This window comes from the organism of the source record quoted next, unplaced genomic scaffold (genome assembly GCF_019419815.1).
Source record: "Pyrus x bretschneideri cultivar Hongxiangsu unplaced genomic scaffold, Pyrus_bretschneideri_v1 Contig12, whole genome shotgun sequence".
In the NCBI taxonomy this organism is placed as follows: domain Eukaryota; kingdom Viridiplantae; phylum Streptophyta; class Magnoliopsida; order Rosales; family Rosaceae; genus Pyrus; species Pyrus x bretschneideri.
Window position 1 is genome coordinate 6386282 of NW_025999413.1, and position 25917 is coordinate 6412198.

Here is a 25917-nt window from a genome sequence, read left to right on the forward strand (position 1 = left end):
CGAGAGGAGTGTGGGGAAGAGAGCAACAATGGCGAACAATGAAGAGAGAGAGAGAGAGAGAGAGAGAGAAAGACTGAAAAGGAAGTGACAGGCAGATTTTTTTTCTTTTTTCTTTTTGCTGGATTTTGGGCAACGACTGGAGTGGAGGTTAACTATCAGAATCGATGGGGACTGTAACGGACGGATTACGAGATTTTCTTAAAATTAAAAATTGAATGTTTTCGATTCGAAACTCATTGTTGGTGTTAAAGTCAGATTTGTGACTAGATGTAGGTTGTAATGTCTTTATGTGTTTTCTCGAATTTCAAAATGAATGGATAACCGTGACTTACCACCAATTGTCTTTTTTTTTTCAAGAAAAGAAAAATTAAGTTATACAAGTTGATAATACTCACGTAATTTACGACTAGTCTCTTTGTACTTGCTTTTGCGTGCACGAGGTGTTTTCTTAATAACACTCGATGAACTTACACATCTGTTTCATTTAGATTACTTTGCAATCTACAAATTTTTATCTTGATAGGATACAAAAACATGTACATATTATTTGAGTGTCTAATTCTGTTTTGACGGTCTAATTTGTCAAAATTTTGTAAGACACTCTTGTGCTCTCACAAAAATATAATCATTTTTTAATATTTGGTTACTTTTTTTGGTTTAATAAAGAAAAGTTTGTTTTTGGGTTTATATGAATGTTTAACCATAAGGCCTTCTGCCTAATAGTATAGATGCTTGATAAGTCTGAGTCTTCCTGTTCCAGTTTGTCACTATTTTTGGGATGTTGATACTTAAGCTCCTGATTGAATACTATGACTTACGTTGTGTAAATGGGTAAATGATAATGTTGAACGTTATCGACATAGAACATTACACTAATAACAAATACACATTTTATATATAAAAAAAATTAATAATATCATATAAAGGTGTAACTGTCACGTTAAATGACGAAAATTATGGAGAAGTTGATGCGGAGAAATACTTAAATTTATCATCTAAAATCCTTTTGAGTCATATCGTTTATTTATGAATGACGTTTGCTTTTTCCCCCAAAAATGAATGAATGATTGATTGAACTACTATATTCTTCAATATTGACTTAAATATGGTTTGTTGTTTCATATAAATGCCAACTAGCCAACTAGCCAGCACTATCCATTCAATAATAATAATTACATTAATTATAATAACAATAATAATAACAAGGAGAGTGACAGAGATTGGTAACGTGAATATTTATCGAAACAAAAAGAGAAATGTTACGGAGATTATCTGAAAGTGTGAATCTATAAATTTTTGTCAATATCAATTTTCGTGCTAACATTGTAAAACATTGTGCCAACATCAGAATTCATGAAGAGTCCAACTTTTGAAAAAATCTCCTTTAGCATTTCTCAAACAAAAAATATTCATTTGTAAAAGATCACAATTAAGAAAATTCTCCTTCTGGATGGGCTTGGCTAGTATGGAACTGATAATATAGTGTGTGAATTGTTCTGGCCACCCAGAACCCAATTCTGCATTGCCCATGAGAACCATACATTGGGATATGACTGTGGACCAATAAATCCCAATATTCAACCACTAAATTGGGTATGGGCTGAACCATAAGCAGAGAGAGTGAGTTGGATTTTTTGTTTCAATGGTACGGAAAATGAACGATTATAATTGTAAATAAAAAATTTATCAATCGTATAATCAAATCTAGTGGTTAATTATTCTATTATGTGAATGATTCGTATTATTAAAACCAAACCCGAGTGAGTTAGATGACCTAGAAACATTATCGTTATTATATAGACTAGCTCACATATGTCACTATTACAACATATAAAATGAGGGATTTGAATCCTCTCCTGAGCTAATGGAGAGGATCCTCTTGACCCATTATCATGGACCGTTGGATTTTTATCTAACGACTACAATTATTTTAATTTTAAAAGGACTCTCTATTTTGTAGTCGTTGAATAAAAATCCAACGGCCCACGATGATGGGTCAGGAGGATCTTCTCCATTAGCTCAGGAGAGGATCCAAATCCAAAAATGAGTACTCAAATTGATGAACAAAGAGTCGAACATGATAACTATAATGATTATCTTACTTAACCCGTGTCCACCACGTAGGCGGTAATTTTTTTTTTTTTTAGTATATCGATATTTTACATTAAGGAGATGAAGAGTTTGGTTAAGCCATATAATGAGCAGCCTAATTTGGTATCAAATTCGTTATCCACGAGATTCAAACCTAAGATCTCATTTGGTATCAAATTTACCATTCATGAGATTCGAACTTAAAATCTTTTATTTATAAGTGAATAGAAATATCATTAAACCGTAGTGCTGGGTGATAATTATTGACTGTTGTGTAAACATTCTGGTCACATAAAAAACAAAAACAAAAAAATGCAAGCAATTGGCCAAGAACAAACATTTATTCAGGTAGCTTGCTGAGGGTCACCGTCGTTTGGTCTCTAAAACCCTTCTAATACCCCTCTCTCCTTCCACCACAAACGACCCACCCACAGTTAGTAAGCTTCATAAATCTCAGAAAATGGTGTACAAACCATGGAAGATCATCCCACGGCCATTGCTAGAAACCGTGCTCAACAACCACGCCCAGCGCCACCGCGTGCCTCAGCCTCTGATCCTTCACGGCCCCAGAGGCGCCGGCAAAACCACCGTCATCCTCGAACGTAATCACCCTTTTACTCTCTTTCGCTCTCTCCATATCTCTCTCTAGATTCTAACACTTCGTCTTTCTCCAGGTCTGCTGGGGGAGTGGAACAAAGGCCCTCACCTCACTGGCTACGTCGACTTCGCCGAGTCCATCAAAGATCACCACCCGCAGTTCAGTCAATCGTTTCCATGGGCTTCCTGGTCCAATTGCCCGCCGACCACTTTACCCAATTGCCGAACCAAGCTCGAAAGCTGCCTCGAATCCATGGCTCACAAGGGCGTCCAGCTGGGTTCCATCAGCTCCCATCAAATCTTCTCCATTCTCAGCAAATGGCATGGTCTTAACACGGCGCTCCGCCGCGTTATTGCCGGCAATGGGGCTTCCAAGAACGCGCTTTCTGAGAAAGTTTCCGGGTCGGTTTTGTGGGATCGGGCAGTGTTCGCGCTAAGTGCTCGATGTAATGGCCAAGAGATTGATGGGATTTTGGGTTTGACTGAGAAGAAGAATGTGCCGTTGGAGGAGGCTTCGTATTATAGGGAGGCCGTTGTGGCATTGAGATTGGCAAAGGAGGTGATTAAGCAGCAGCAGAGTTGGAGGGCTAATGCCATTGCTCATTTGAATCGGACTGGGGGATTTTCGGGGTCTTTAGCGAATTCGTGTACTGATTGGCCTTGTTTGTTGATGGAGTTGTTGTCACAAGCAGCTGAAATTGATCATTTTCAGGTAATAAAGTTCGCATTTTTGGTTGCTTATACTCATTCTTAGTATTTGCTGAAATTTTGTGTGGTTTTGATTAGTGTGTGGAGTTTTTATGAATCTCTAATTGTGATGTTTCTTATTGTATGGAGCAGCCTAAGCTGGTTATTAACAATGTCGAAGTTTTAAAGAATGCGATTCTGTTGGAAGAGAATTCATCAGTCTGCGGATCCATGTATCACGACAGTCTAATATGGAGAATAATTGCTTTAGGTGCAAATGAGAGGTGCTTTCCTGTTGTACTCGTGACATCGGATAGGTGAGATTCATTCCTAGCCATTTGTGTTTCTATAACATCATATCACTTATACATTTATATGTCACAAGCTAATAATTAACCTTTTAAACTTCTGCAGTGGCCTACTTTTCGGTGTATTTCCTCCTTTTCAGTTTATTTTCTTGTTTGTTTGAATTCTAATTCCTGTTGCTTTGTTACAGTTACTATTCATACCGAGCTTACATGGATTTTGGATTTCCAGACATATTCATCTCTCGTGAGGTACCTAAACTGAGACTCTGAAACCGTATTACTCTAAAGATGCATGGTTATACAAGATCATTACATGTGTTTGCATTTGCCTTTACTTCATTGACCAAAAGGAACAAACACTAGTTATTCTTTTCTGCTGTGCAGATACTAATACCTTAAGCTTGAAGCATGAAGCATGGGAACATTTGTTCCGTGACTTGTATCGTGCTCAATTCTATATTTTGCGACGTGGTTCAGTAGATTTGAGATTTTGTTTTTTAATTTGTTTTTGCTACATGTCGTGCCTGGTATGAACCCATAATGTGTTCTTGCCTGGAATGGCTTATCATGTGACTGTTCCTGGCACAACCCATTAAAAGTGTTGAGCCCCCTGCCAGCCACGACTCAACTTAGACTGACATGTCATTTCGGGGCCTGTTCTAAAATGTCGTGTTCATGTTTCGAATATTGTGTGGATACTGGAGGTTATCATGGATTTATACTTGGTTTGTTCTGCAGGCTTTTGGCTGGAGTCCCCAGGAAGCTAAGTTACATATGGTTACTGATTATTTCAGTAATTCAGAGGTAATACGCTTCTCTAATTTTGAATAAACATACTTTCCAGTGTAGTAAAATTGGGCAGGGGGAAATAAAAATCGATCGGTTTTCCTACTAATCCTGAAATTAGGTCCATCAGATTTCCTGATGATTCTTCATTTTCTTGCACTTTTTTCTTTCTTTATGTCCTGAACTGCTGGATATTTTAGTGACCTTTAGCTTTATTTTTGTCAAAATTCAGTGGTCGGTGATTGCTGAGGTATTTGGCCCAAACCCACGACACCTATTTGAGCTCTATGCACTGAAACAGGCCAATTACTATCAACTGTAAGGGTGATATTTATCTTTGTTTTTTACCATCTCGTCTCATATCATGTGTCTTCTTCACCAATCAACCTGTGCCTAATTTTTTCCAGAATTGATCCTACATGGTTTATGACTACTTTATTTGTATATAGTTTTAATGCTGTATAAATACCCTTTTTGTTTATCTGAAGGTTAGAAGACAACAAAGATAGCACATTTGAAGACATTGTGGATTCATATTTAGCTTACTTGCAAGTAAGTTTCTTTGGAGCATGATGATCTTACTCATTTATCTTTGTAATTTCGTGAACCTTTGTTGTCATATTTAAGTTTTGGTTCATTGATAAGTGTATAGAAATCTCATGATGTATTACTTGCAATTCACCTTCTTGGAATTTCTGTTCACTTCATTGTATATTTGATTTCCTAGATGTATATACATTAGTCTTACCGACTAACTTGGCCTGTTAACAACCGTGGTTATGCCTCTTTCGTAATTTTATAATTCTTTATGCAATTTGTGCTGCCTTACTTGCTATTCAAGTCTATTCATTTAGATTACTGTAGTGAATCCGGCCATGGAGAAAGCACTGGGGCTCCTTCAAAAGTTTGCTGCTGATGCACGAAGTGGAAAATTTTCAAAAGATAGACTACGCTTTGGTGCACCATGGAGACATCCTCCACCTAAAAATGATCCTACCATGTGCCTTGGATGGGCAAAGATTCAGCTGATGGATTTTGTGCAGTCTCTAATTAATACAGAATTTGGAGTACGTAGTCTGTGGTTTCTTTTTTTGTTTCTGACACTTGGTAGAATTACTAGTTCTACACTTGGAATAAAGCTGAATATTTCAGTAAAAATTTGTTTTTACATATTTTATAGTCTATGCTTTTGTACAACGTTGATAACAATAGTAATTATGCCTCATAAGTAGCTGGTTGAAACGTTAAAGCACTTTCCCTTCCCTGACTTGATAGGTCATTTGATAGATATTCATATCTTTGAGGTTGATGGTATGCCCCCTTGAACTCTTTCTGCAATTCAGGCAGGAGAAACAAAGAGTATACGTTTTCTTAGCTTAGGGTGGGAGAATGCATCAACTTATATCTGTCTTTTCCTTCCTGGATGCTTTTTTATTTACTTTTTCCTATGTACTTGGGTGCAGATTAATTATCTAGCTGATTGTAGCCTTGAGATCATGGACGATCCGTCTGCTGTTGCATTGGTGGAGGTAGATAGATATCTCTTCAATTTTTTTCATTTGCAGATAGAAATGCATTGCAATATTAATATTAAGATCGTGCATTTCTTATCATTTCTTAGGTTGGTTTGTTGTATGCTCAACGGGATCCATCCGTCATTCGCCCCATATCTAGAGGCATTCAGCGGTGTATTGTAAGATGGTGAGCTATTTTTCTTGGACTGAAGGTACTAGAAAATGATCATGAAGCTCTATCTGGTTAGTTATGCAGTTATCTGATTTCAGGCTTGTCCAAGAAAGGATGCAGATGAGTTACCCGAAATTTGTACAGTATAAATGGCAGTGTTTTATGCGTGGCCGTAGCTATCGTCATTTGATGCTACAAGTAGGCTATAAGTAGAGCATAAGAGGTAAACTGTCTAAATAGTATATTGTTGCTCATTCGAGTTCCATGTCATGATGAATTTTTGTTTGTCAGCTTTACAGCAAGGAGATGAGTCTAACAAAATGATCTGATTTGACTCTTTCAGCCGTCTCTTGGCAAACGCACTTTTTACTTTGGGAGTGGCCCCTGCTTCGGGTTAACATAAATATGTAAGTGATTCCTGATAGGCAACACAATTACACTTGCACACAGCCAGCACCATTTGTTTAACATCGTTGAAGTTAAGCCTATTTTCCTGCATTGTGTAATCTCTTTGCAAATTCCTGCTACAATACATTCCTCTGCAGTTATATTTGTATATTACCGGGATTGTTTGCTTCTTTTTATGCCCTTTTGACAACTAACATATTCACACTTCTTTTTCACCAAGTTTTTACAGAGCGCAAACACTGGTAAAATCATCATTAGCCGATTAAGAGGAAATTCGGTGCTTAGTAAGAATCTCCTTCTCCCTCTCTTCCATGTTCACGACTATTTCTATGTCACTGATTGAGAAGTGAAAGCAAGTCTGAAATATAATGGATTTAGGTCTTTGCTAGCAGTAAACCTGGCATAGTCGTTTGCTTGTTTGTCTCCCTCGAACTATTTCGTGCGGCATAACCATAACTCTAAGCTTCTTCTTGTGCAGGATACGCCACGGAGCAACCGTGTCAAAGATTTGATTTTTGAAGACTACCAACAGAAATTTTTGACATTTGGAGATGTGTAGAGCATAGCTTGAAGTGAAGTATACGGGCCAGCATTCTCTCATGATTCATATTTTTTTGTTCAACAAAAATTTCAATAGCAAAGGATGCATAGAGCAAAATAAGGTCCAACTAGTCAGCCCATTGAGTTTTGGTTAACGTAACGCTCGCTCATTTTTTATGGGCTCCCATTCATGAGAAGTTCTTTGGTGCGGCCGCCTGAGAACACTTGCGAGGGAGAGATTCTCATTGACGAGGTCTCGCTCTCGTGAGTGTTGCTTGCTGCGGCCGCCACAACAAATTATTACCATTAGGTTCTGGCTAAGATTATGTTTTTTTAATTTATCTTGTGATTTTCTTAGACCAAAACAAATCCATATATTAAATCAAAATTCAATTTTATGTGTACATACATAACTTCAAGATCAAATTAATGCGTAGTTTTTCTTTTAAAGACAATATAACTTCAGATGTAAATTATTACATGAAGAAAATTACTAAATCAAACACAAGACTGATTATAGTACATCCTAATATAACAAAATCATTTGTTATATCAAGTGTCTTTGAAATGACTGAAATTGTTTTTAGAGAAAATACTTCACTCGAAGTGCTTTCTTATTTGCTTCTTGTATGAAACACTTCAAATACTATTTTAGGATTCACTAGCATTTGTACTAAAAAAATGTTCCAAAATCATTTTGATAAAAAATAATTTCAACCATTTTAAAAGCACTTTTAAATAAGCCCTTAGCTTCTCTAAAAATATGAATTCGTTGTAAGATTTTGGAATTGCATTGAACATATTCTATCCTACAAAACGATCATGCAAAACGAGACCTCATTACGAGTCATATGTTTGATTAGTCTTGAAGAAAATTCATCAAGGATTACAAATCAAATATTGTTCATCTAACAAGCCACCCATGGGCCAATTGAACCTTATTTTGTCCCCATAAAACGATCGGTGACTATTTGATCATTAGTCACACATCAAAACCACGACCCCAAAAGAGTCAAAGTCAATAGCTTTATTTGACTCTCTCAGGAGTCGTCAATTCAAATACATAAATATCTCACACGAAGTTGGCAGGAAAGGCTCCAAGTGAATTAGTGGAAATTACAAATTGGAATTGAAGGAATTGGTCAGATGCAGCAGGCAACCACATTTCTTTGAAATTGTATCCCATCCGGATCCACTTTGTGTGGATCCTAGTCATTCATCGTGTATCGTATGGTTAGAAATTATTTAATTTTTTTTATTTAAAATTAAACATAAATAGTATCTGACGAAAATTAGCCGCACGATGTATGATGAACAGCTAAGATATGGGGATCTCTAGGATCTCCACAAAGTGGATCTGAAGAGGATCCTCTTCCCATTTCTTTTTCTGTTATTAGACAGAATTAATCTCTCTAATCCAATCTGTGTGCCTTGGAGCCTTCGGAAAATGAAGCCTCGCCACAGAAAGGATTTCCATGGATATTCCCCAATATTGTATCAGTTCAATGAATACCGTAGAATTTGGCTTCTTACATTTTGTTGGTTGAGGGATTAGGGTTAGGGAAGTTTCTCTTGATCTTCTCTTTCTTTTTATAGCTGATTGAATTGAATAAATTAAAAAATAATTAAATGACATAACTAAATAGATGGTCGTTCGTAAATGAAAATGAATTGCGGGAATCATGTCTCTTAAAGTTAATTCACTATGTGATTACTATATTATTATCATAAAATAGGGAAAATATTAATCCACATCAAATCAGTTACTATGTCACGATTTGGTGAAGTCATGGTCCTTGTTGATCAAAATTCAATAGTCAAAGCCACCAATAATATTCCCCTTCTTTTCCTTTTTGTGGCACCATATTTTTTACTTACTTTTTGACATACGTTTTTATGGGATCTATTTTGTAATGTATTTTAATAATCTAAACCGTTTATCTTTTAGGTCTTCCCTCAAATGTTATGTCTATCAACAATCACCAAAATCTGAAACAATATGATTATTGGATTAAGAGCTTATGGTTTCTTTGTAAAACCGGATTCGTCTCTTTTTCTTCAATACAAATGAATGGTTTGGATTTGTCTAATTTTTTGCAAAGGTGACATATGAATGATGTTCTAAAAGATAAACAATTCAGATTGCTAAAATACATTGCGAAGTGAGCTCCATAAAAACGTATGTCAAAAATTATGTAAAAGAAGTGGTGCCATAGATGTGTCAACACCCACCCATGCATAAAGTAATTAGTACAAAATAAATACAAACATTGACTATTATTGATATCGCATTCATCACATTGATGATATAATTGATAACACATGCTCTCACAAACCCTAGAATTTTCTAAGCATGATATAACTAGCCCGTCATATTAGAAAATGTTCTTGTACAATGAATTTTCATTGGTTGATGTCACAAATGTTATCGTAGGTGGTCGTGAAAAATGCTAATAGTGCTGATTACCTTTTTCATTTGCAACACGCAAGCTTTGTAGGAATTTCACAACGTGATCATGTTCATAACTTCATAGCTCAAGTGATACAGCCAGATATGCGACTTTACAGAATTGAAACTGAGAAGGGATTGAAAACTTGAGACATCTTCTAACACCGAAAAGAAAAGTGCCGATAACTTTACGAAGAAGATGAGGCGACGTGACTGTATAGAGAAATGGCAAATTAAGTCAAGCAAAGAGCTGCCACCAAAACTGCTGTTTAGGGAAAGAGTTTAACGTGATTGAGTATGATATGGCGTGACCTAAGGGGATCGAGTTTTTTGGTACATTAATTTTCCAAGCAATAGTCAATAGTCATAGTTTTGAACCAGGAATAAGATTCCCAAACTTTCTTACTCCATTTCCAAATGAAATAATAGGTTCAACCTTTCAAACTCAAGTCTTAAATGTCTGCTGCCAATTAGTATTACAGTTTAATTAGTGGTATTCCTATTCACTTGTAAGTGAGATGTCTTAGGTTTGATTCTCGTCAAAGACGAATTTGAAGCACATTATTGCTAGCCCATTATGAGGCCAAGCCCATCCCCTCCCCCATTTGTATAGATAATATCATTTGTTCAAAATAAAAAGAAGTCTTAAACGTCTACTTTATAACTAGATAGCTAATTGAAACCCACAAAAAATAACTCAAATTTATAGGAACAAATTAAAGAACGAATAGTGAAAGACCTTCAGATATATATTTTCTGGCCGCTAAATGGTCCTAAACCACCTTAGTTCCAATAAACATCCTGATCAAGAATGCACCCAAAAAAACTCCATTTTGGTTTTTTTTCCTTCTGCTTTTTTACTTTCTTACCCTTTTTTCCTTTTTCCACTAATGACATGACTCGTACCAAAATTTTACTCACAGTGTAATTCTCTCTCAAATGCCACTGTTGTTGTCACATTTTTCTCAAATAGCATATTATGTACCGTAACAAATAATTTCACTGTATCGATATTATTTTGATATATTATTGATATGTAGATGACATAAGGTGAATGTAACTATGTTGTGACAGTAATAATATTTTTTTTCTTGCAACATTATACGGAAATAGTGCTAATTGAAAGCTTTTACCAACACCGAAAACACCTTAAATCTCTAATGTAGGCCATCCACAACTTGCAATTTTATACCTAATCCATAGAATTATTGGATAGAGGAAGGGTCTCTGTCCAATATATATTAAACTTAATCCACCTCGCAACCACTAAAATGATCGAATGGTCCAAAAGCTACATTCCAAATTAATTCACATAAATCCCATGTGAGGGCATAATAGCAAAATGCGATATCATGTACACGTTTTGGTTTTAACTCTTTGATCTGTCCCAATCCTATCGCAATTTGTACATGATTTAAAAGAAATCCAACAAATTGAAAAATCTTGTTCCACAAGTTATAGGAGCTTGCAAATTCATGTACTTATCTAGAACTTCTTGTGTTAATTTTCAGAATAGACAGGACCTGCAGGAGATGCACAAAAAGCTCACGAACAATGCGGTGGGTGCGTAGGAGCCACATTTTTCATCACTTAATTGATCGTATCACTTGCTACCAATTATGAATGTGTATGGCATGTGCAATGCTTTCCAAATGGGTTTGTTTTCTTGTGTCCGAGTGGTGTTTGACGCAAAACATTACTTTATCCCATCGAGTGCCACAGCATTTTCCGACCATTCAGGTAGGAGTGCTTCCCATAATCTTGGTTACTTTATACTTTATAAAAGTAGTAAGGGATATTATTATATTTGGATGGTATCATGGGTGAATTGGATTGTGAAAGGAACCTAATTAAAGGGTCTTTCCAGAGGATCCCTCAATCTGTCTTCCACTAGCTATACCTAACTACTAAGTTACATCTTGTTTAGAAATACTTTTAAATTGATCAAAAACATTTTTAGAGAAAATATTTTTGATTTCCAAAAACACTTGAAGCGCTTTTTCTAAAAAACACCAGTTATGTGTTTCTTGTTGAAAACACTCCAAATTTTTTTTTTAGGTTTCACTCTTGCATTTCTACTAAAAATTGATTAAAAAAACATTTTCGCTCAAAACGCTTTCAGCCATTTTAAAAATATTTACAAACAAATCCTATAAGAGACAAATCAAGTGACGAAAAAACCAAAAGAAAAGGAATTTATATCCAAAATCGGTGTCAAAGTTTGCTTTAGAAACTCATAGTTTTAACAACTGAAAGAAACCCTAGACATCATTTCATAAAAGACGTCGTGAATATAAAATTACCTCAGGGCCAGATTATGGTTAGTAGGATGTCTCAAATCCTCACCTCAGTATTTTCTCATTTGTATATTTACAGTTTGACGGAGAGTCTCAAAGTTAAATTTGACATATGACGAATTGAAGGGTTAATTATTTAACGATTTCATGCAAATTTGGCAGAATTTGATTGGGCAGAGGTCAGACCAGGTGAACAGTATTATTGGAGATATGGGAGCTGACTCAACCTTTTTCGCCCTAGCTTGATATTAAAAGATAGTCTTCTGTTGAGTGTAACCCACAGAGATGGAAAGTAGAGAGAGAATATTTTTATTGGCTTTTCTTAGTTTGTATAGTAAAGTTGTTCGTATTCACTATTCACATTGTGTATTCCCCCACAAACATGGACCAAAATTATCTACTTTGTTTGGTTTCTATCCAAATAATGATTGAAAGCACAAAGATACAGTTGTCTTAATTAATCATGTAGTAGGTTTTTTTTTTTTTTTTTTTTTTTTTTTTTTTTTGTTTCCATTTATATACAAATAAGTTTTTTATTGAATCTACTTTAATTCCCGATCCGAAGAAAAAAAAAAAACTCCTAAATTAAATTGTTATTGTACTTAACTATCATTGACAGGTGAAATGTTTTCTTTATCTTTAAATTTTTTTAAGTGTTTTTCACTAACATTATCATCAATTGTCATAGTGCTTAAATCAAGTACTTTTATATAGTTCTAATTTAGATTGGAGCAAGAAGTTCACTTTATTAGCATCTATGGGGAAAAGAGTGAAATGAGAACATGATCATGTGCAATAGAATCGCATTTAATGTTGCCTTTTTTTATATCTTGCAAAGCTCTTAAATTTTACAAAGGAAACATAAGTGTTGGTTCAAAGAATCGGTGTTTAACCACAATAAATGGTTCAGTGGAGAAGTTTGAATAACAGCTTCCTAAAAGAAAAAAATGAGATGTCCTAGGTTTGATACTTTTAAGTTGTGAATCTGCTTGATCGTGGCCATGGATAGGATGCAATTCTCAACTATCCTCTACGCCCAAAAGGAATGGATAATTGTAATTCGCCACTAGTTATGCCACTTTTACTAACAAAAATGAATCGGTGTTTAATTTGCACCTTGATTCATCTTTACATCAAACTCATCAATATTCTTAGTTCAATGATGAGCCAAAAGCTTTCGACGTCAATATTCTATTGACGAATAATGTGAACTAAATCTAGTGGTTTTCTCCGCAAGATTCGTCCAAAAAAGCAAGTCATCGATCACGTCGTGGTTTACTAGTTAAGAACAAACTGAAAGGCGTAATCGACAATTCAACATTAATATATTTTCTCATCAACGAGCGGCTGCGGATGAACCTAAGTTATTTCCTAAACTTATCCGAAAGATATTATACTGCATATTTCATAGTTAGTGCAGGATATTAGACTGGCATACTGTTATTCTTATTTAATTACACAATCTAAGAAAAATGTATTAGATTTTGATGCTAGATTAAGCATGGAAGCCGCCCACGTGCATGCATGACGTCCGTCAGTAGATTTGGTTAATTAGTTAAGTCTTGTTCGTTAATTTGGGTAGAGAAGTCTTTGGCTTTGATTTAGAACCACATGTATCATTTGTAAACATCTCATTGTCCATTCTGTTTTATTAACAACTCCATTATATCTCCAATTGAGGACAAATGATAAAATGGTAATTAAATAGGAGCACAAGACACGCAATGCATAATTTCACATATTATACTAAGAGTATATGATAAAACAACATTATTTTATAAGCATTTTTTTCTTTCTAAATTTGACAACAAAAAATAGTATACGACCACTAGTGGAGCCATGTACATGGCTAGGGAGGTTTTTAATATTAAACATAAGGAAAACTAATGAAAACGGTTTGAAAACTTTAAGTTTTAATGATAAAGACAAAATAAATGGTAAAGTGAATAGTACCATGATTGACTTTTTAGTATAAAAATGTGATTTTTCGTTAAAGTAAGGAGTTTTTCATTAAAGTTCCCTTAAAAATACTAATTAGTTCGGCTATTATATGATTTGATTTTTTTATGGTTCTTACCTACGCAACTAATGTAAAGTTTGAATCCTAATTAGTTTTCTTTTAGAGAATATAAAATAATAAAAGTATTTTAAATGCTTAAAAACTAACTACTTTAACCAACAATAAAAACTTATAGTATTAAATTGAAAACTTCATTGTCATTACTGCAATACGTGGCTGTTTGTATATTGTAATTAACCTTTCACTACTCAATACACTCACTCATAACTTATGAAAGCTGTTTGTTAATTCAATATAGAGTTACAGACCTGACTAGACATTTGAAGTCTAAAAAACAATAGCCTACACCTCTTGCCAAATACAAAGAGGCACTCAGACATAGATATATCTTTGACTCTTAGTCTGCAAGTTTATTGATTAATCTTATCAATTAGTAAGTTCTTGGCCACTTTATTTTTAGTTATTTGTACAGCTGCGAGTTTACGTGTTTATTATTTGGATTTTAAGAGTTCATGCTTGAAATTTTAATTATTTTAACTTAGCCCATTTGTTGAATAATTTGTGATTCCGCCATTGTATACGACATATAATTAACTTGTGATATTTCTAAGTATATTAGTAAATAAAAAAACTAATTTGCATGTTATTATTTAAGTGAAGTAATAAGGCTACATAACCGAGTTCTGATATACATTGAAAGTTGATCCACAAATACACACATAAATAAATCCATGTATTAATAAGTAAGGGGTTGTTTGATAACCATTTCGTTTTTAGTTTTTTCTTTTTGGTTTTCATTTTTAAACTGACTAAAATCTTATTTTATAACTATTTTTAGTTTTCAAATAAAAAAGGAAAATCAAAAACCAAATACTATAAACTCAAGACCAGATTTTGAAAACTCAAGAAAGTAGTTTTTAGTTTTATTTTTATTTTTTTATAAATACAGAACGCTAAAATTAGTTACCAAACAAAATTTCAGTTTTCAATTTTTAAAAAAGTGAAAACAAAAAACAAAATGACTATTATTTTTTATTTAATTTTTTTTTTTTTTAGTGAAACGATAGCGTTAATAAGTTAAATGTTAAATTAGCCACTGATGGGGTTCGAACCCACGCCATCATGCAAGGACACAATATATTTCCACCACTGTATAAATCAAACTTGAAATAATTTTGAAAAAATGCAAAAGCAAGAGCTAGGCACCTTCCTTCCAAATCATTTTGAAGGCACTCCAAACAGATAGAAAGTGATAGTGCGGGGTCCTCAGCATGCATGCAAATTGAACCGTGGGGTAAGCCAAACCCCAATTATTTGGTCAAAGCGCTAAAAAATTGGAAAGATCTGAGCAAGCCAGCAACCATGGATGGTGCCGTTGTGGTCCATATTACCAACCAAAGACTCGAGAAGATATATAGAGAAGGTTTTCTCTTTTTCTTTTTCATTTTAGGTAGTGCAAAGAGAATATTAAGTAGAACAATGCAAATTAATTTTAGCCCATGGATCGATCCAAACATAGTAGATAGTGGGGCCACATGATTATGCTATTTGGATTTGTTTTTTTCCTTTTAGAATATTAATTTCTTTATTATAATTCCTCAAGTTACCCTTCACTACTGTACAAATAGTTTGCATGTTTAACTACAAGAAGTTTTATTTTTTACGTTTCGGGTCATTGCTATCTCTATAAATAGCACAAGCACCAAACTCCACTCCACAAGAACAAATTAGCCAAACACTTGTAGAGAGAGAAAGAGTTGAGAGAGAGAGAGAGAGAGAGAGATGGAGAACTTCCCAGTTATCAACTTGGAGAGCCTCAATGGTGAGGGAAGAAAAGCTACAATGGAAAAGATCAAAGATGCCTGTGAGAACTGGGGTTTCTTTGAGGTGATTATAATTAAGATGCTTAATTATCTTCCTAATTTCTATGTTCAGTTCATCTTTCTCTCTCTTAAATATTTCACATTATAATTACCTTTTGGGTTTTGATAAATATTGCAGCTGGTGAGTCATGGGATTCCAACTGAGTTTCTGGACACAGTGGAGAGGCTGACAAAAGAGCACTACAAGCAGTGTTTGGAGCAAAGGTTCAAGGAGCTGGTGGCCAGCAAAGGCCTTGAGGGTGTTCAGACAGAAGTCAAAGATATGGATTGGGAAAGCACTTTCCACTTGCGCCATCTTCCTCAATCGAACATCTCTGAAGTACCAGATCTCAAGGATGAGTACAGGTATGGCAATCGCACAGTAACATAAAGAAGTGATTTTTGCGCTCTCCTTTTCTCCCATGCACTCTTCGTATTTTTCTAGTCTCATGATTGCATAAATCAAATGAGACAGAAACAAAAAGGTTATTGCAGAAGGAGAAAACAAGAGTGTGAAAATTATTACCTGAAAATAGTTGGTTTTCGAGTTTTAGGCATATTATGTGATATCTGACGCGGAATTGTGATGAAAACTTATGTATGCAGGAATGTGATGAAGGAGTTTGCATTGAAATTGGAAAAATTAGCAGAGCAGCTGCTGGACTTGTTGTGTGAGAATCTTGGACTGGAACAAGGGTACCTTAAGAAGGCATTTTATGGAACAAAGGGACCAACTTTCGGCACCAAGGTGAGCAACTACCCTCCATGTCCTAACCCAGACCTGATCAAGGGTCTCCGGGCCCACACCGATGCCGGCGGCCTCATCTTGCTCTTCCAGGATGACAAGGTCAGTGGCCTCCAGCTCCTCAAGGACGGAGAGTGGGTTGATGTGCCTCCCATGCGCCACTCCATTGTTATCAATCTTGGTGACCAACTTGAGGTAATTAAAATTTAACCCTATTAACTCAACAACTTCGATCTTGACTGCACTTTTTAAAATTTTCCAATTTTACGGTTATTCAGAGTTAACCGCACTAGAAAAGGACTGATTATAACCCAATCATATTCCAACTTAATGTTACTTAACCCCCAATTTGAATACTTACATATACAAACATACATTTTTTTTTGAACTCCTATAGGTGATCACCAACGGAAAGTACAAGAGTGTGGAACACAGGGTGATTGCCCAAACAGATGGCACCAGAATGTCCATAGCTTCATTCTACAACCCAGGCAGTGATGCGGTGATCTACCCAGCACCAACCCTAGTGGAGAAAGAAGCAGAAGAGAAGAATCAAGTGTACCCGAAGTTCGTGTTCGAAGACTACATGAAGCTCTATGCTGGGGTCAAGTTCGAGCCCAAGGAACCAAGATTTGAAGCCATGAAAGCAGTGGAAATTAAGGCCAGTTTTGGTTTGGGTCCAGTTATAAGTACTGCTTGAGAGTGATTAAGTACTTTTACTAGAAGCTGTTGGAAAAAGAGTTGTTTGCTTAAAGTAATTATGGGCGTGTGAACAAATTTTTTGCTTGAACTAAATTTCAAGGTTTTATTTACTATTAATGCGGAAATCGATGCAGAAAGTAACCAATGTGATCACTATTTTATTATGTATAATATGACTTGGAAGATTTGTTATTTTTCTGTTTCTTTACCTGTTTTGTTAGTAAATAAATAAACATGTGTAGTTGTATATAACCAACATCAACAATATAAGCGTTTGTAGAGAACGTATCAACAACATATTGACAAGTATAAGCTTTATATAGAACAGTACTGCTTAAGGGATTTAAAATTTACAGTTAGCCACACCGAAGAAGAAACTTTATATAGAACAGTACTGCTTAAGGGAACACAAGCAGTTAAGACTTAAGACTGTATATCTAGATCTGATGTGCAGATCCATTAGCAGCAGTAGCATTCAAAGCCAACTGTGCTTAACTAAATTGTCAGCAGAGTCTATAAATTTATCAATTTAAGTTTTGACCGTAGAAAAAGGACTCTACATTCAGTGGGAATAGGGATAAAAGAGGCTGAGGGGATAAGGCAGCAGCCATGCCGACATGGTGAACTCAAGCTATAAATGTTTTTAATTTAAAGCAAGAACAAGAGATCATTAAAATCACAAGCAAAAATGTAAAACAATACAGGTGCTTTCAGGATGGGAAAAAGTATCATGATTTACACTTGGTTTATCGTTGAACTAGATTAGGGTAAAGACCTTTCCGTTTGTGACAATGGTATAAGGATGTGCCATTGGAAAATAAGTGCTTTTGACTTAATTGAAGCCTGGAATTGCAGCTCTATCTAGATTTTGGTACATGGAGGGAAATTGCATTCCATCTAATGATATCCTTCTTAAATATTAACAATTCGGAGTTGAATTTAGTATAATTTTATATGACACAAACACCGTAAAATACGATATTATCATATGTATAGTTTAGCATTCAATCATTGTAAATACGTCTACCACAATGGTTTCTCGTTTTAGAGCCCAGTTTTATAATCTTTTGTTTTTCATTTGTCGTTTTCATAAAGTATATGGAGAAATGAGGAATTGAAAATGATGGAAGATGGTGGGAGCTGGGAGGATAGAACTTAAAATTGGTTTTTTTAACCCTAATGAGATTTTTTTGAGAAGAAAAAAAAAAACACTATATTCCATTGATTGAATAAAGGGTTACAGAGATATATTCATGACCAGTTCAACACTAAAAGTGTCCTTACAAACTAAAGTCATCACTTATTTGTAGAAAGTAACTAAGTCATCACTTCTAAGTAAATAATATGACTTCAAAATCTGTACATAGAGAGATGAAAGAAGTTGAGGCCACAAGGCATGCCATGCCGACATGCTGAGCAGGTGATGAGCAAAAGCAGAAATAAGGGACGATTAATTATTAAAAAGATAAGCCAGAGGAGTAAACAAGAAAGGGTGCTTTCAAGATGGGAAAAAGTATCATGGATTCATGGTTTACATTTGGTTTATGGTTAATCTAGTTTAATTAACACCATGAAGACCTTTTCATTTGCGTCGATGATTCCAGGATGTGCCAAATTAAAATCAAGTGCTTTCGGCTAAATCGAATCTGGGAATGGCAGCTCAAACTACTTTATGGGACATGGACAGAAAAGGTGCTCCATGATATTCTCCTTTCCCTAATGAGTTAATGATGTGAACACTCTAAAACACGAAAAATTGTTAAGTTTATCATGTTTCGTGTTTATTTTTTTATACATGCACATAAACGATTGTCCTTAACATTCAATCCTTGTCGTTATCTCTAGCAAACAGTTTGTAGAAAAACATCATAGAAACAATACGTTTCAACAGTCAAACGAATGAGAAGCTACTTTCGAAACAAGCAAAGTATCATTCTTGAGAATTTTAAAATATAAAATATTTTCAACCAGATCATGACGATGTAGTCCACAACAATGTCCCTTTATGAACATAGTAATTTGGAACATCCAAACAAGGCTCCAACTTGTGCAAGTGGAACAAGAATCCAATAAGTATCAAGTAGAAGAAGAAGGTAGAACCTCAAAAAGTATTGTTTTAAATTAATCATGGTTGGAAACCTGAAAGCATTCAGAATCTAAGAAAGATCGACACCACAAAACTTTCATACAAAGTAAAAGTTTTTGCTAATTTATGTCATTAAACTTGATTTTTGCACCTTTAACATTAAAAAATAACAGCAACTTGACCTTCTTTTCAGTTTCCTTCAACATTAAAGCGATTTTATTTATTTCATTCACACTTAAATAATAGTTTTGACAATCTAAAAGCACTTTCGATAACATTAAAGTAATTTCTAGTTCCAAGAGTTTACTCGATCGTTCACTTGTTTTTGCAAAATAAGTGGCTTGAAATAATCATTGTTCTTAAGACTGTAGACGAAGACTCAAGGGGATTCATTTAAGGAGACTCAAAGGTCCTTTTTGGTGCTGTTAATGGGACCATACCCAGTGCTCAAAAAAGCATCGCCTAAAACCACTTAGGTGCTAGACGGCTCTTACCACTTTAATTAATTTCTAGGTGTTTAAAAAATAAGAAAGACCACGTAGACTCACCTATGCCCCACCTAGGCCTAGCACGTCTAAGTTGGCATAAGTGAGCTAGGCGGGTTGGGTGGTTTTGTGACTATTTTTGCTTTTATTTATTTAAGAAAACGGTTATAGGTTGCAATCTCTCACTTAGAACAAAAATACTCTTCCATTTTGCATTTTTATGTTTTCAATAGATTGTAAGATACTTGCCGAATACATTAATGAACATTCGTTATCATTTATAAGTGTTACTTACTTAAGGTCCTCAAATAAGGACTTGTGAGATCCTTTTTCATTTGAACCCCTAAATTAATCTGACGATGAATTAATCAATAACCTTAAGTTATTTTTGTTACACCCTAACAAAATACAACACCCCCCCCCAAAAAAAAACCAACCCGCCCCCGGTCCTAGTCTGAGTTTTTTTTTTTTTTTTTTTTCATTCTTGTATATGAAAAAGGACAGAGGAACAAAAGCAAGATTTTGGGAAATTGCCTAGATGTTAGGAACAAACACTTCGAAAAAGAAAGAATTCACTTTGATTGATTTTCAAATTATTAGTACACCTACCAAAAATAGAACAAGATTCAAAGATTCAAAAGAAATCATGCACATGCCGTTATAGCAGTTCCAACAATTTTCAATGGTAACCTAGTTCTAACAAATTTAGGGATTTTGATAAATGTCTACAACGCCATTCATTCGGACCCCATCAGCTAGTGGCAAAGTCATGATTTGTTAGGGAGTGGGGGGACATTTAAAAGTTAAAAGTGTAAAATTTGTAGACAATCAAATCATTTTACATAATAAACTATATCAATATAGTTCATAATTTATCAATACAAATAAGTTCCAATCGCTGGCGACGAGGTTTCATATCAGAAAAATAGGGTATAGTACTTATGTAAAAAATCTAAGGTCACCATAAGTCCGAGGTCATGAAGATCAACCATGGTATAGTACCCATGTAAAAAATCGTTGTGATTAGCCCTTAATTATATATCTTTAGGCGTGACACCACAACTATCTTGTAATGCATTGTTAGCTTCCACTAAATTTCTTCACCCTAAAAACTCGGCTTAGAATTTCTCTTTTAATTAACACATGTAACCCCTAATAAAGAAAATATATTGTAAATGATTTTATTCATAACACAAAGGCTTATATTTATACAGTGTATATACTTGATGTACAAGTAAGAATCTCCTCCTATACAAATCATTTCTGCAAAAAACAATATCAAATTCTTTCCGCGTTAAAATTTTCATCAGGTGGTCCTTCCAATCCCACATATGAATCTCTAATTGGAAACGCACCCTCCCATAAACTGTGCCGTTTTGTTTATTACTTTTTTTAAAATCCCAAGCCCAAACGACGTGTTTGGCCTAGTATCTTTTAAAAAATAATTATAACGTACAACAGCACAGCGCCATGTCACATAACTAGAACCGGCTATTTCCGGTGAGAGGAGGCACCCCTCCTTGCTCCTTTGTAGCTTTGCCGTTTTGTTTATTACTTTTTTTAAAATCCCAAGCCCAAACGACGTTGTTTGGCCTAGTATCTTTTAAAAAATAATTATAACGTACAACAGCACAGCGCCATGTCGCATAACTAGAACCGGCTATTTCCGGTGAGAGGAGGCACCCCTCCTTGCTCCTTTGTAGCTTTGCCATGCTATCAGCAATGGTAGTGCGAAATCTAAAACATGTGAGAGATGGAGAATTCTTCTTAGAAAGCCCTCTCATACTCATTGTCAAACCCAAATTATAATTTGGGGACGTGTGCTGCATTGCTGCTCATGGAAAAAGTTCAGAAGCATAGGGAGGGGGACACAGAGAGAGAGAGAGAGAGAGAGAGAGAGAGAGAGACGGGTAGGGGAAGAAGATGGAAGGGTTTCACGCATTAACGTTTTTTTTCTCTTTTAATCGGGATTATTGTTTTGTTAGGGTGTAACAAAGATAATTTAAGGTTACTAATTGACCTGTCGTCACACTAATCTAAGGGTTCAAATAAAAGAAGACCTCACATATCCTCAAGATGAGGACCTTAGGTGAGCATTACTGCATTCATTATGGTGATTGTTGCCCATGTTTTCCTCATGTTCTATTACTTTATAATTTATATATCATTTCTCTTTTAATTTATGTTTCTCAATACAATTATGTGTGTGTATATTTTTTTTAATTTTAAATAGAGACTTATATGTGTGTTATATAATAAATTTAATTAAAATTAAAAATAAAAACCGTCTAGTCCCTGCCTAGTCGTCCGCCTAGTCTTCTTGGCCCTTACCCACTGCTCAACTAGCCCAACGCCCTTTAGAACCGGAACAAACCACCCCTATTATTTGAGCACCTTGATGACCTTGGTATATAACATTCAAAAGCTTACTCGTAGGTTTCAAAACATATTGTTTCATAAGATATGTTGGTTGACTAATTTTTTGTGGTGGATGTCACCTGTTTGGCTGAAGATCTGCCTCATGTTTGGCTGCAGATCTGCCTAATGAGGCGAGATCAGCGTGGTTATAGATCTTTTGTTAATTTTATCTGCCCGATTGGATTTTCTTTGCAACTTATTTCTTTCCTATCAACAACCACATAAATCATTATATCTTCCCTCTCTTGTTCTTCTTCAGCTCCTTCGTCATTTGTTTCAAAATATATGTTCTGATTCTCCGAGTCACTTCATTATTTGGATCGTCGATGTTACTACTCTACTTGAATTACATACATCTTTGCACATCCTATCGATAAATTATTAGCATCTGTACTGTAATTTCTACAAATGCTTTTACTAATCACAACTTCAAAGCAAAGGATCAATCAATTGTAAGTAGCTGCATAACTGAACATGAACACGCATTGGCAAGATGTTTTCGTCATCTATCTAAACATAAATCGACCTAACTACAGATTTTCGAGAAGAAATCCGGATACATCTGCCACCATAGTTGTTGAATAAATATACCAGAAGACACAGCAGAGGAAAAGATGAGGAGAAGGTTGAGTCTCAAAGAACACAAAGTGATATTTTATATAAGGATGCTTAAATTATGAATCAAGGAAAAAAGAAGAAATAATTCCTTTTCCGCCGAAATGCATACCAGGAACTCATCACCTTTCCCTATTTTATTTATTCCAAAGTAGCTAGGAGAAGACCTACGATTGATTCTCTTCTTCGACTAAATGAAGAAGCAAAAGCCATTCAATAATACTGGCTGATTCTACTTCTTGGAACAAGAAAACGTTATCGGCAGATGTTTCATGCTAGAAACATCAAACATCTCCATAAACCTCTGATCCGCAACTCTAGCTTTCGCAGCTGCAAACCGCTGGTATTCGTCAAAAACAGACGTGAGGCACCATCTCTGCAATTTTCTCAAGCACCCCACCAGACAACCCGTTCGATGCTGAAAAAATACACTCAGAGTTAGCAACCATCTGGAACCGGCGATACCATGGATTACTCAAAATCAGGGAATGAATATAAGAATTCAACAGTGTATATTGTACATACCTTGCCTCGTTTGCAATGAATTAAGACAGGGTGATTCCTTACATCTGCATTTGCATACAAGTAAACTAGTGTAAGCCGCAGTGCTGCAGGTCTGGTTAAGTAAGAAACTAAGTGAAATATTGTTAAGTTCGTGCAGTACCAAGGACAACTTTTAGTGCTTCACGGATTGTATCGTCCGGGATATTTACAAAAGGCTCCTGAATTCACAATTCAATTGATGTCAGTTTGCTGGATATGAATTCACGGTAATGAGGAACTTGATTCAACATCCAAGCAATCAAAGTAATTCAAGATGTAAAACAAGGATGTGTCGATGGAAAACTAATCATAAATCTGTTTCATCATGTCGCAAAGATTAAAAATAAGATGCCGCCCCATGATTTGGTGTAATAACTTTGGTAAAGAGACACAAACTGCTGAACATATCATGGGGCGGCATCCCATAAACACAAGGCAGGAGCCATGAAACATTGTTTCAGTATATGTGACAGAAACTCGTGGCCCTCTAGCCAAGACAAAATAACTGTCATCCCATCCAAAACCAAAACCAACAAACAATACCCCACACAAAATTTTATAATTAATGAACTTGTCACACAAAAACAAGAAGAAGAAAGACGTCCATAATAAATGAGCCATTATGACTCAACCAACAAAGCATCTTGATGAGGATAATCGTGTATTAGTAAAACATGATGAATATACATACAAGTCTCGTTCTATTAATCACCTGGTGATCAAGAATTTATGATTACTTACTGTTGGAATTGAAACCAAAAGTTGAAATTAAAACCAAGAGTTGAAATTAAAACATTAAAAGCACATCCATAATTTTTCCATCCTTAATATCAAATTTAAAGTTGGTTACCATGCATTCCTTGGTTGTAACAGTGGCGGAGCCACTAATGGACCAATGGTCCCTGGGGCCATCCTAACTTTTTTTCTTCTTTCAAGTGTGTTCTAAATCAAATTCTTTTCCATTCCAGGCCAGGCCTCATTTTTCTCTCCATCTCTCTTATTGCGGTGCATGCTTCACTTCCCTTCCTTATTCTATTAATTTTTCTTTTGCTTTAACTTATATTTAATAATATTTCTTGCTTACCCTTTACCTCATATTCGGCTTTTTGGATTTGTGCAATATTTTTAGATCTTTCTATTGGTTTAGGGTCTTTCACTTTTTATGAAAATTACTTCAATCCCTCATGCTATGAATTCAAATTACCTATATATGTGAGAGACACTTCCACACATAAAATTTTGAATCCCTGGTCGCCAAGTGACCACATTTGTGATATATGCACTACTTGATTGATTTATTCAGTAACTCATGAATATATAATGTGTGTGTGAATTCTAGCCTACGAAACATTATTGATATTGTTTAGATTAAAGGCAGTCAATTTATAATGATCAATATAAGCAGAAAATTACAGATAAAAAATTATAAGCAGAAAATTAAATTTAAGCTTGAGGGGACGACCTCCAATCCAATCGAATTGAGCAGAAAAATAGACACACCTTGTAGCCATCAATCCCAAATTGGAAGATCTTAATCCCATTGGATTTTAGAAAGTCCATATTCGCCTCTGGATACGGCTCTGGACACAAACATCTACATACATGTGTACATAATCACATTAGGAATACATAATTCAGATAGAAAAAATTAAACACTATAACAAGACATGAAAATTTGGTCGAGGGGTGACTCTGCTTTATTGGAGTAAGTTCAGCGTTCAAATTTCAACGAAATTGTTATGAAATAAAGAAAATATCAAAACACTTAAATTGCATATAAAAATTCGGTCTAAAACGTTGGACTCCGCTTTATCCGAATAAATTCAGAGTTTAAATTTCATAAACACAGTCATTAAATATAAAATATCAAACACTTCAAATTAATCACACTTTTTTTGGGAAATGAAATTAATCAAACACTTACGCATATATATGTAATATATACAGCAGGAAATGAATTTGCTTACATGATGGAGCGGAGGCCTAGGGTTTGGATAAAGGAGAAGTTGGCGGACTCCGGGAAACCCGACCTGAAAATGCCGTTATCGACCAAGGAGAAGTTGAGCGGGGGAATGAAGAGGTCGTCGGCGCAGACGTCGTCTTCGGGGGTTCGCTTTGCCGGAGATAGCTGGAAGCCTCCGCTTCCAGCGACGACTTCGATAGTTCTGCACATCTCGCTATCGCTATCGGTCTCTTGATCCTCTGGATGGTGATGATTATTGAACTCCAGTTTCATGTCAGCTTATCGAAGAGCAGAATAACGGACGGGGAGAGAGAGAAGCGTCGTTCTTATAGAGAGAGAAGGTCGGGGCTTTTGGGGATCGTATCGGATATTCTTTATAGCCTCAGTTTTTTTTTTTTTTTAGACAAAAGCTCGATATTTTATTGAATTCAAATGCACTACATCAAATCCTGGCCGAGGCCTGGGTTTTTAAAATCAGCTGCCGCGTGCGGTAAGTAACCTCGATTTTCTCTTGCATTCAATGCGTAGTTTCAATGGCGTAACCGATTTAATATATGTTTATCACTTATTTTAAAAGTAAACCAATTAATTGATTGATCGATAATACTTATTATGTAATGTTAACGTTC

At 35.3% G+C, this 25917-nt stretch overlaps 3 protein-coding genes across 7 annotated transcripts; 2 read left to right on the plus strand and 1 right to left on the minus strand.

Annotated features, from left to right (window-relative positions):
* The first annotated feature begins 21 nt into the window (after window positions 1–21).
* Window positions 22–17370, plus strand: LOC103954990 (1-aminocyclopropane-1-carboxylate oxidase). 2 transcript variants are annotated; one of them, XM_048578191.1, is made up of 5 exons: window positions 22–69; window positions 15629–15756; window positions 15871–16097; window positions 16338–16671; window positions 16874–17370. In XM_048578191.1, the coding sequence occupies exons 1-5, from the start codon at window positions 39–41 to the stop codon at window positions 17174–17176; spliced, it is 1023 nt and encodes a 340-aa protein (XP_048434148.1). In that variant the 5' UTR covers window positions 22–38; the 3' UTR covers window positions 17177–17370. The 2 variants fall into 2 exon arrangements, with proteins under 2 accessions (XP_048434148.1, XP_009365121.2); XM_009366846.3 differs by lacking the exon at window positions 22–69 and having other exon boundaries at window positions 15577–15756.
* Window positions 2394–7507, plus strand: LOC103954988. 4 transcript variants are annotated; one of them, XM_048578189.1, is made up of 14 exons: window positions 2394–2693; window positions 2766–3400; window positions 3529–3692; window positions 3872–3932; window positions 4422–4487; window positions 4702–4787; window positions 4958–5021; window positions 5324–5536; window positions 5933–5998; window positions 6091–6170; window positions 6254–6378; window positions 6447–6562; window positions 6784–6847; window positions 7042–7507. In XM_048578189.1, exons 1-11 carry the CDS (start codon window positions 2552–2554, stop codon window positions 6366–6368), a joined length of 1692 nt encoding a protein of 563 aa, XP_048434146.1. In that variant the 5' UTR covers window positions 2394–2551; the 3' UTR covers window positions 6369–6378; window positions 6447–6562; window positions 6784–6847; window positions 7042–7507. The 4 variants fall into 4 exon arrangements, with proteins under 4 accessions (XP_048434146.1, XP_048434147.1, XP_048434145.1 ...); XM_048578190.1 differs by having other exon boundaries at window positions 6793–6847; XM_048578188.1 differs by having other exon boundaries at window positions 6499–6562; window positions 6793–6847.
* Window positions 17371–22806: 5436 nt separating the features above from the next.
* LOC103954991 (tyrosine-protein phosphatase DSP1) lies at window positions 22807–25587 on the minus strand. Its single transcript, XM_009366849.3, has 5 exons — window positions 25293–25587; window positions 24826–24919; window positions 23447–23504; window positions 23308–23351; window positions 22807–23200 (listed from the first exon to the last, which is right to left on the minus strand). Exons 1-5 carry the CDS (start codon window positions 25559–25561, stop codon window positions 23015–23017), a joined length of 651 nt encoding a protein of 216 aa, XP_009365124.1. The 5' UTR covers window positions 25562–25587; the 3' UTR covers window positions 22807–23014.
* Between the last annotated feature and the right edge of the window lie 330 nt (window positions 25588–25917).